The sequence below is a fragment of the Pygoscelis adeliae genome, unplaced genomic scaffold (genome assembly GCF_000699105.1).
Source record: "Pygoscelis adeliae isolate BGI_AS28 unplaced genomic scaffold, ASM69910v1 Scaffold342, whole genome shotgun sequence".
NCBI classification, from domain to species: domain Eukaryota; kingdom Metazoa; phylum Chordata; class Aves; order Sphenisciformes; family Spheniscidae; genus Pygoscelis; species Pygoscelis adeliae.
Genome location: NW_008824437.1, coordinates 1429574 through 1441118, shown reverse-complemented (window position 1 = coordinate 1441118; position 11545 = coordinate 1429574). Strand labels below are relative to the sequence as shown.

General features: G+C 39.8%; 1 protein-coding gene across 1 annotated transcript in view; it reads right to left on the bottom strand.

Annotated features, from left to right (window-relative positions):
- FAM135B (family with sequence similarity 135, member B) overlaps positions 1-11545 on the bottom strand; it is a 156530-nt gene that overhangs the window by 21726 nt on the left and 123259 nt on the right. Inside the window, exons 7-9 of the mRNA XM_009320931.1 lie at positions 7003-7156; positions 4257-4306; positions 657-812 (exon numbers count right to left, since the gene is read on the bottom strand). Coding sequence (XP_009319206.1) covers positions 657-812; positions 4257-4306; positions 7003-7156 — 360 coding nt within the window. The remainder of the gene's footprint in view (positions 1-656; positions 813-4256; positions 4307-7002; positions 7157-11545) is intronic.

Below are 11545 nucleotides of genomic sequence, written 5' to 3'. Positions count from 1 at the left end.
GATGAGGCGGTTAGGGACATGGTTTAGTGGGCATGGTGGTGCTGGGTTGACGGTCGGACTCGATGATCTTAGAGGTCTCTTCCAACCTTAATGATTCTATGATTCTATGATTCTAAATACAAGAAGTAGTTTCCACATGAACATTATTAATATTTTGTTGTCTGCACCTCCCTAGAAGAAAGGCAAGAACTATCTATATATATATGTGTGTGACATAGTGAAGAGAACAAATCTATATTCCTCATGGTAGTTTTGTGAACAAAGTTGAGATAAAATCATCTTTTTGGTTATTTGTCATTGTGATGCTTGTGCTTTTTAAAACAAATGTTTATGCTTTATGGATATCTAGCAAGTACTGACGATATCTACCTCTTCCCACCAACCTCCTGTTCCATGATCTGATTCTGGTGTTCAAAGTGCACTCATTTTACACAGGATCCTGTGTCCCATAAAAGCAACAGCTTTCATTCCAGAAATTGAAATCTGTAATTTAAAATCCTGGGCTTCACCTCTTCTTCACCTCTTGCCCTGCTCACCCCATTTCAGGTAAATACTCATATGGACAGAACAGTACTGGAAATATATGTCCAGATAAATCATTAATGTCTATCAGGAGGTTATTATTACTGAACTTGCTTTTAACTTCTTAACTTTACCCTTAGCATGTGATGTTCCTGAGTCAGATAAGCTGTGACTTCTGGATGGAGCGTTGCCACCTCCAGGAACTGGGTCCACAGGGCCAGGAGGTGGGAGCAAAGCCAGGCAAGGTCCTTGCTTATCTGTTCTGCTATCTTCTCTGGATTGCTCAACAGCTGGAGGAGAGAAAGGACATTTTTGTTATCAAGAAGGTGTCATGAAGGAAAATCAGTTTGTATGTTAGATTAAGTCCTTTTAGGAACAACAACAACAACAAAATTCCTTTTGATTTGGAATTATTAAAACTCCTATTTTCAGTTATTTTACCCCAAATAAAGCTGGTGAGATTTTTGCTTTTACTCTTTAAAAGCCACATATTTTAGCGCAAAAGGTCTCAGCTACACAATTGGAGAGCCAGAAGTGGGAACAGCCTCAATTTTTTCGGACACTTTATTGCAGATGTAGTAATTGGGAAAAAAAATCAAAGTGGGTTCCAAATTATCCACCAGATGGTGCTGGATCCTCTGAAATAATAAACCATGGCCCATCATCTCCTTTCTGATAGCAAAAGAAGCCTTTTCAGCCATGTCACACTAGGATACCAGATGGGTGATTGTGGGGGGGAATGAACAATAAACCCCAAACCAAAACATTGTGTGCTCAACACATGATGAAAACAGACATCCCAGAGTCTGCTGGTGCTTCTCTCCCACACTAGGACATGCTGGGGCTCTCTGTGCCCTCCAGCTCTAGGCTGCAATTCTGTGCTAAAGCTCTGCAGCCCAGGAAGTGCATGTCAGCAGCAAAGTCTTGCATATCAATCTCCCTGGTTTCACAATTTCTTTAACAAGAGACAGACATTGCATTTTACCTCCATGTTTTGGCACAAAGAGTACAGGACTGAGCCTTCATCTATTCCTAGGGTTCCCACCTGCTTCCACGAAACTGGTAATGCTACCAGAAATACTCCAGAAATAATACCAGAGGAATCACTTATCAGTTCTTGGCCAGGTCTTTTTTTGGTTAGGACTGCAGTCTAGCTGAAAGCCTGCTTATTTTTCACATTTTATTATGCAGGTAATTTCCAGATTGATGACACTGCAAACTAAGCCATGATTAAAAACAAATTGTCTGTGTGAGAGAGAAAAACAAAGAAAATGCGTGTGTGGATAATAGAGATATTGTCACTGAGTTTACATTGTTTGGGTGCTATTCTGTTTTAACAACTTGTCCAAAACGGCACAAGCTCCAGTAACCATTCTGGTACTGGAAAAATGAGGGAGATACTGGTAGACAAAAGATCCCGCCCAAACATTTCTCTTTGCTGAGTCAGGGCACTACTTTATTTACTGCATTCAGTTTTATATGCTGTATGTCAATTTTATTTATTTATTTATTTAGTTAGTTAGTAAGCTGCCTTTTACATCATAAACTGAAAGCACAGTCTTCAAAGAAGATGCATTACTAATGTAAGCCATACTAGGTATAGGTGTATGATTGATAGCTATTTTTCTAGTTTATTGGTTCTTAACCTTTTGAACGTATAGGAAAGAAGGAAGGAAGGAAGGATGGTAGGATGGAAGGAAGGAAGGAAGGAAGGAAGGAAGGAAGGAAGGAAGGAAGGAAGGAAGGAAGGAAGGAAGGAAAAGGCAATGACTACTTCTAATTGTGAGAGTCTTATTGCACTGCCACACACAGGACAAGAACTTAGCAAAACTAGTGATGCAGGTCAAATCCCAGGGACTCAGTTCCTCAGAGCAAAACCCAGCAATTAAAATGATCACCAAATGTGATTCTGGCTACTCCGTTCACATACCTGCTGCTGGGCTGTTCCCTATGACTGCACCTTTCAAGCCCGACTCAGGGTAGTTTGACTTTAACAATACTGTCACGCAAAACAAATCGAGAGGGTTTTTTGAGGAGTTATTTTTGCTTGTTTTTTTACAAATCAATCACACAATTAAAAAACATTCCCTTCCACTTTCTCCTGCATTGAGTATCTGCTGTGTTCTTGGGTTGAATACAAAGCTATGGTAGGTTAAACTCACTTTTTTCCTTTTTTTCTTTGTATTTAATTTTGAAAATGGACCTGGCTCTGGTAACACAGTGGCAACAGGAGACTAACCCCACAGGCTTCTCTCTGTATGGTTTTTAATAGCATTTTCTTCCTTTATAAATGACTGTTTTTCTTATGTTCTGCTGAAAAGAAATGGTTTCAGTTCACAAACTCCTAGAGGCAAAATACTGGGAGAGCACTGCCAATACTAATCTTTACACCATATAGAGGTACATACGACTTCAGCACTTACATTGCAGTGATGGCCAACGCTGCGCGTATGTCCCACCAAAACTGTACAAGATCTCAACATGTATGTCTTGAGAGTCTCTGCAAATTCACTGTCTTTACCATCAAATTGTGCATAGATGGATAGAAAGCTATCATCCCAGGATGCTAAAGCAAAACGTTTTCATGGCATAGAGGAAAAACAAAGTTTTTATAACACTCCAGAAAACTAGATGTTTGAGCTCTTGTGTTCACCTATCTGTTGCTACACTGTTCCCAGCAGCTTTCAAACAATAGTCAAAGCAGTCTGGCTTTATTAATATTGCCATGCAAAACAAGTCAATAAGCTTTTTGGGAGAACAAGAATCAGACAGGAATTAGAAAATACAGAGAAATTAATGCTGGCATTTTCTGATGTATGCGAAGCCAATATGGACTTTCCCAGACTTATAGCAAATAAGTCCAAAGGAGATTCTAAATTATGTTGTCTGACCTCCTGTACCCTTACAGCTTCTAAATCTAGTAGAGCTGAGCCCAATAACTTATGTTTTTCTAAATCAAATTTATATGAAATCAGATTCCTTGCAAAGTATCAAAGTCATTACTTAAAATTAAGAAATTTGCCATTTCAAAGATTTTCTTGACAAACTTTAGCTCACCATTCGTAAATGGAGTGTGAATGCACTTCCAGTTTGGTTTGGCTTCAGCTTCCCTCCGTTAATTGTTACTTTGTCATTCTTCCCTATGCTGTCCCTCCTGCTAATAAACTGAGCAAATAAAATCTATCGAATCTCTGATTATAAAGCATTTTCCCCAGTGATCAGCTGACGCTTGTATTTCTTCCTGGCACCCATAATGACTTGTTTGTGTCTCACTTGAAATAAATATGGCAGAAGCAAGTTCAAGAGAGTAGTTCAGTCACTTCTGTGTCAAAATCACTTTTTTCCTCCCATGAGCCTCCCTACATATTTAGGCATTTTTATTTGAAAATATATGGTTGTACAACCTGCCAAAGTGTCTTTTCTCCTGTCAGCATAAAAGCTGTTAGTGCAACCTACCTCCAAATAATATTTTTCTGCATACTCTGATACTCAGGACTAGGCTCACTGAAGGATGTTAAAGCAATCCAGCTGGTGACTTGTTAGAAGTGACAGAAACGTCTTGTAAGTGATTAATCAAAATTATGTGAAATTGTTGGTAGAAGAGAAACATTCAACAAACTTTCTGATGGCACCAAATTCCCTTTCTCCCCGCTCTGGTACGTGACTTGGCTGTCTCAGTGCACTTGAAAAATGGATTTGAAAAACATATGGGCAGATTCTGTTGAAGAAAATACCTGCAGCTCCGTCCAAAGCTGAGATAATGTCTCTTCCACAGATAGCTCCTCTAGGGAAAAAACACAAAGAAAGAGATCAGGTTTGAGAACAGTAGATGTGAAATGTTAATGCTCTGCTGTTTATTCATGTGAGAAATAGGTCATTTTATATTCTTCCCAATGATAGACAAGTTTCTGTTTGCATGTGGGCACTCCACAGCCCACCTTGTACTGGTGCAGGTGCAGGTACAACTTCTGCTCATGTAACCTGGACCACTAAGAACCTGTAGAAGTTCTGGAATGTTGTCAGGACAAAGACAACAGAATTTGGCTTTTCATTGTCTACACTCTCTTTTACTAGAAGTTTGCTTATTAGCCGTTGGTATTTATGGCCAACTCCAGAACTGAATGCAAAGTCTCACCTTTGCAAAGTCTGAGCAAATGATGTGCAATAAATGTTTCTCCCTGTTGTGCTACGCAGGACTGTGTAAGCAATACCAGATGCCTGAGTAGTAAAAGATTGGCCATCTCTGTACTACCTTGTGGAGTGTAAAGTACCTCTCCACTCCTAGAGCAAGCAGCAGTGCTTTGATGTAGTCCTAAGAGAATCCAGCACAGGGACACTCCACTTTAAATGCACCACAGACTATAAGGCAAAGGAGGACATAAATCAACTTTTCAACTTTGGCAGCTTGGTTTTGTAATGCAGAACTTTCTAATAGTATCTGTAAAGAAACAAAGCAGAACAACAAACAGGCCAATCTCCTCCCCAATCCCCAAATGACTCTTCTTAAATAGTACTAAGGAATGGGAAAGGACAGACTGAGATGGGTAGTGCCTTGAAAAGACCCATCCTCAACTGGTGAAATTTGGGAAAGAATCATTCCCACTTTTAATGTCTAAACTAGGCTACTATTTTTTTTAATATACTACTCAGGGAGCTGGAAAAAAGAATTAAGAAAGTCTGCAGAGATTTATAGTCTTGGATTTCTCTTAACTATCTTTAGAAACTATGACGAGATTAATCTGACCAATATAGATGTTTACAACTGAATGAGTCATTTACATTCTCCCCCTGGTCGAGTGGAGAAAAATGAGCAAGTACAAGGTGCAGTTCATGTCACCCCAAGGCAGAAAGCACTACTTGTCGGGTAACATATTTTATTGTCCTAAATGGGTCTGTTTCTCCCCAATGATTGTAAGGAGACAGATGTAAAAATTTGCTTATATTCATCATACTGGGTGAATCTGACACCCCATGGTTTTGCTGGATTTTGCTGAATTTTGCAACAGGCGTCAGATTAGCCCTAAAACCAAATCTTCAGTAGATTTTCAGACTGCGAATAAAATGATGCAAATAGCACTCTGCTCAAGAGGCTAAAAAGGGTATTTGCATTTAGCAAATTTGCATGCGTTACAAGTACATTTGCAAATTAAGTGCCTGCTTCAGTACCAGTAGTCATTTGAAAACCAAAATAATTGTATTTAGAAAGCCAATATGTGCTCTGTGGTGGTTCTCGAGTTGTGGTGAACCAACCATACATAACTCTGCCATCTCCCAACCTATAAGCCTGTCCAGGTGAGACAAATTATCTATTATATGTGCCTGATAACCAAGATGCTTGAAGCGTGAGTTTTGTTGCATGTTGGATTCTGTCTGAGAGCTCGTAAATTGCAAATAAAAATGCTGTATTTTTTTTTCTTGTAGCTGGATTGAATAAACCAGTATGTGCTCTTCCCACCCTATGAGTTTTAGGTTATCTTGAAGGGAAATATATGTTGGGGAACAAGACATGAAGTGGAAAATAGGAGCTATCAAGTCTATAATTCTGTAAAACATAATGTATTATGTTTGATAATTCTTGTATATAAGCACTATACAGTAAAACTGGAAAATGTTTTTTGCTCCCTTTTTAAATCTGCTGGCCAATGCAATCAACTCTCCTAATATAATTATCTCTGCAACATGACAAACTGATAACTTTGAAACCTGTATACAGAAATACAAAGACACAGAAACACAGATGTGAAATTGTGAGCCACAATCCTTAAATTCAAAGAAACAGGTGGGAGAGCAGGAATTATTCAGGAATGTGCCTCATTTTCACAGGAGCTCATGCTGTCATTACAAACACGACTAAACACAAATTACAGAGCTCCATCCCGCAAATCCAGCCAGCCAGCAGTTGCACATCGGACCTAACAGGCCTGACCAGCCAAAAAAAGCTTCTGCCAAACCCAGGAAATCTATTAAACAATTGAATTAGGAAGAAAAGCAGAATCAATTTAAAGAGCAAGTTGTAATTATGTAATTAGCATGGAAGAAATACATTGCAAATTGTAAATGAGGGAGTATGTTTCAAAAACACTTATATCACCTTTCAGATTTTTCTTTTCAGTTTAAAAAAAATGTTTGCTCAAGAAGAAAAAATATGCTAGAGTCTTCTCCAGATTGCATGGCAATTCAGAACTGGAAGTTCAAGTCTTCAAAAAGCAACTGAGGCCAAAAATCACTGAAAGGCAAGTATTTTGAGAAATTTATCAAAACATTTTACCCCTCTATACATCAGGCCACATCCTATAAAAGGACTTGCATAAGCTGAGAAGGTAGTCATCGTTAATGGTGTGTCAAAATAAACACTAATCAGAAAACAGGGACAAAAATCCTCTAAAATCTCTGCACAGCCCAGGAGTTTTGGTACTAAAATCTGTATTGAAAATGCAGCACTGTAAAATATTCAGTGATTTTAAATGTCTGTTCACTTACCCAACTTCAGCTGTGGTAAATCAGGAATCTCCTTCATTATGAGGCTGTAGTACATGTGGAGTCCTCTTTGAGCATTCAAGAGCAGAATACAGAGGTCCTTATGCCATTTGTATGCATGCTGCATGCAGTTTTCAGATGGGACATAAAAGCTGCCCTGTGTAACAAAAGTATCAAGAAAATAAAATATAGAGCCTAAAATTCATGGTCTCCATTTGTCCTAGAGGTTTCTACAAAAATCCAGTTGTGGTCAGCCTTTCATTTCTAATCAAGCATTTGGCACCAAAGAGAGATTTTAGCTATCCCTACCTCCTAGCCACCTAACTAGCTAGATGTGTAATCATAATAGTATCTCATTCTACATGTACATTTTGCCCAAACCATACCAAAACTATTAGGTCCCAGCAATGCTGTCACATGTACAAAGACTCTCAGTCCAAACAGTCCAACAGCGAAGTCCATCTCTGTCCTTCACACATGTCCCACTGTGGAGTCAGTGGATTCTTCTCTTCGCCGGACTGAACAAGACCAGTTTTCTTGGCCTCTCTTTGTACATCATGTGCTCTAGCCCCTGAATATGTTGGTGCCTTTTGCTGGGCTGGCTCCAGTAAGTCCATACATCTCTGGTACTGGGGAGCACAGAACTGGACACAGTATTCCAGATGTGTCTCACCAGCGCTGAGGAGAGGGGAAGGATTGCCTCCCTCAAACTGCTGGCAATGCTCTCAGGGATGCTGCCAGGAATACTCTTTCTTGGCAGCACTGTTACCTGTAGCAGAGAGCTTGAAATGTATCTGCTTTTGTTGAGAAGGACCTCAATTTTACTTTCTCTTTTGTAGACACGGGAATGAGAAGAATTTACCTGCTTTGTGTCCTCTTTCAAACATTTCTGTCAATTAACCCTACATATTTACTCAGGATTTCAGGAAATAAATCAGATTAGTATGAATCCAAAAATCAAAAAAAGTCAGATATTTCTGAAGATCCTTTAACGTTAAGTCCCAAACCAATTAGTTTCAGAGATGCTGCCATGCAAAAGCAACAGAGACCTGGAGTCATTGCCCTACTAATCTGTCACCTGAAGATTTTGAATGCCAACCTAAATTTTATTTACTCTAAAGACAACTCTAGGATTTATGTCACTGTGGGTTGTTTTTTTTTTTGTTGTTGTTGTTTTTTTAATGCATGAATAGCAAGAGTGTATGTATGGGGGACTAGGTTGTTTCTTTACCAACAGAGACAAGTTGCCTCTTGATTAATCATTTCAGAGCTCTAGGGTCCTCTGGAATCAAGAGACAGAGCAGAGCCTTTGCCACCATTTTAGCAATACTCTGTACAATTCAGTCTGGATCCTCATTTTGGAAAAGGAGATGCTTTAGGATGGAAGAATTATGGCTAGCAAATGGTGCAGTCCTCTGAAGTAATGTTGGTTTTCCAACATTATATAAGTAGCATATTGTTCCTACAATATAAGTAGAATCATATTGAGTCCACAGAAGCTGTTCTGTCTGCTCCCTCCTTAAAGGACTGCCATCTTCTAATATTAAGCACTAAGTGAATAAAGACAAACTCAGTGTATTTCTCACAGAAAAAGGTTCCAGTTTTATACCTTCCACTTTAAGAGAAAACATATAAGGAGAAAGATTGTCAAGTATCTTCATTAAAAGCAGACAATAAGAAAATTCTGGGCTCTGAGAGAAGGACACACATGCAAACTTAGATACCTATTTCTGAGCTACCACCTCTGTTGAGAGATGGAGAACTGATAAAGAAAAACACACTGCTGGAGAATGATCATTTTCATCATAAAGCTGACATCTAAAATCAAGGAACTGAACTGTGGCCACTTCTTCCCATTAATTATGAAGGAACCATACGACAACTGACCCCATGTTCTACACTGTAGACACACAGAATCAGGAGCACTGAGTACAACCACAACAGACAAGTCAAATTTCCTCTAGCATTGCTGTCCATCGAAATGTAAACTTTCTTCAAATTACTGTAAGATATGGATGATATATACGTGTGTATAAGGGACTGAAAAGGTTGATGCCAGATCTCCTTTCTCTTCCTGTCCCAGATCTCTGAGAGGAACATCTGTGCCAAAGAAAGGTGCTGTGCTTTGAGAATACCATTGCATGGGGGGAACAGCACTGCACAGTTGCAATTCCAGGAAATGCCAAACAGGCACAGTCCAGGCCGTGCAGCGCATGGGTAAGAGGCCATATCATTAACCTGAAGCATTTTGATGAAACTCTGTTAAATGGCAACTGACTTTGAAACCCTGTTGTTTAATGGGAACATCCATCCTAATTTGAAAAACCATCTTGTCAAGGTGGAAAGTAAGCATGATAGAAAAAAGACGCCAAGCTCCAAATCTCTGGTCCTTCAGTGACTTAAAGACTTTACTCTCTCACAGGACAGTTTCTTCTGAAAGTTGTCACATACATAGAGGATGCAGAGCAGGACATAGCAGCAATTATTAAACCCACCTCAGGGACAGTTTAAGCTAATGTGAACTAAGGCCTGTGCATCCTTGTTTGCAGGGACCCCAGCAGGGCAGTCATCTGTCAAATGCTGCCATTATAAACTGCTGCAGCTAAATCAACTTAGCCGTCACTGTTCAGTAAGCTGAGAAATGTCAAGAAATGTCTTCCTTTGGAATGGCCTGAAGATTTCAAACCTTTCACATTCACTTTTCTAATTGCATCTTCTTCTGTGCATTTATTTAGGTGGTCCTCTATTTCCTAGCTTATAGCCTGAAACAGGGATTCAGACTACAATACTAACAAATCAAGTTCAGTAACAAACATGGTACATGCTATTCTAAGGAAAAACACTGCAGTAAAACTAACAGGCAGGAAAACCAGTGGCTATGACCCATTAAACAGCTACAAAGTGCTCAGCTCTCTGGGTTTCTTGAATCAGGAGGACAGATATCAGCTTACTTCTGGTTAAGACAAAACTATTAAAACAAAAGCTCATACTGAAGCTGACAATCCCAGCTTACACAAAGCATGATGGCTGCCCTGGGCTTGTAATATCCATTGTAAAAGTATAGGTCAGTTTCCTTTGTAAAGATTCTCATGACGTTTTGAGTTAATTCCTTTGGTCTACTGTTATTTTAATCTTATTAGTTTGTAGGTAGACAGATTTTTCTATGCTAGGTGTAAAATGCATCTGCAAAGATTTCCTTTTCCAAGACTCTCTCTGTCTGTAACAGTGGACTGTATCTCTGGCTTTTGCCCTTTTCTACTTCTGAAAACTTTGGGAGCAAATGAATGCCTAACATATCTTCACTGCAAGACTTACCACCTAAAGGTACTCTGTTAGCAAAGATGGCTGACTACACAGAAGCTAATAGTACTAACACCAGAGAAAAATATGACTTCCATCATGCCAACATCATCAGAGGCAAAATAGATGAAGAAAGCCAAGACGTGATGGAAAAAGAGGTAGTCAGGAAAACAATGCAAACGACTGCAAATAATGCTGATAATTGCAGACTCTACAATGATTTGCTTTAACAATTGTTTTTTTTTTTCCTGTGATATTTGAAAGAACATCAGCTGTATTGATCCCAGGTTAAAAAAAAAAAAAAAGTTGTCCCATCAGCTGCCAAATGAGATTATTTCCAGCAGCTATTTGATGAACTCAGCAATGACAATCCTTTTTATGCTGAGCAAGTTACCAGTAGAGAGGTAGGCATATTACCAAAACCTACAACTAGCGACCTCAAGAGAAGGAAAAGTTTTACCAGCTTTGGAGACTGAACTGGTCCTGTGAGTGCTAGATTTGAAAAGCTAGAGACAGGGAGGCTGATAAGGTTGTACCTTGTCTAATCTCCTATAGAAAATGTTCTTTTGTTGTGCTCCTCAAACTAGAAGTGAGGCATCAAACTGAATGTATTAGACTGAAAGTAGAATCATAGAATCATAGAATCATTAAGGTTGGAAAAGACCCTTAGGATCATCGAGTCCTACTGTAAACCTAACCCTCCCAAGTCCACCACTAAACCATGTCCCTAAGCACCACGTCTACATGTCTTTTAAGTACCTCCAGGGATGGTGACTCCACCACTTCCCTGGGCAGCCTGGTCCAATGTTTAACCACTCTTTCAGTAAAGACATTTTTCCTCACGTCCAATCTAAACCTCCCCTGGCACAACTTGAGGCCATTTCCTCTCATCCTATCGCTAGTTATTTGGGAGAAGAGACCGACAGCACAACTTGAGGCCATTTCCTCTTGTCCTATCACTTGTTACTTGGGAGAAGAGACCGACACCCACCTCCCTACAACCTCCTTTCAGGTAGTTGTAGAGAGCAATGAGGTCTCCCCTCAGCCTCCTTTTCTCCAGGCTAAACAACCCCAGTCCCCTCAGCCGCTCCTCAGAAGACTTCCTCTCCAGACCCCTCACCAGCCTCGTTGCCCTTCTCTGGACACGTTCCAACATCTCAACATCCTTCTCGTAGTGAGGGGCCCAAAACTGAACACAGTATTCGAGGTGCGGCCTCACCAGCGATGAGTACCGGAGCACTCTCCA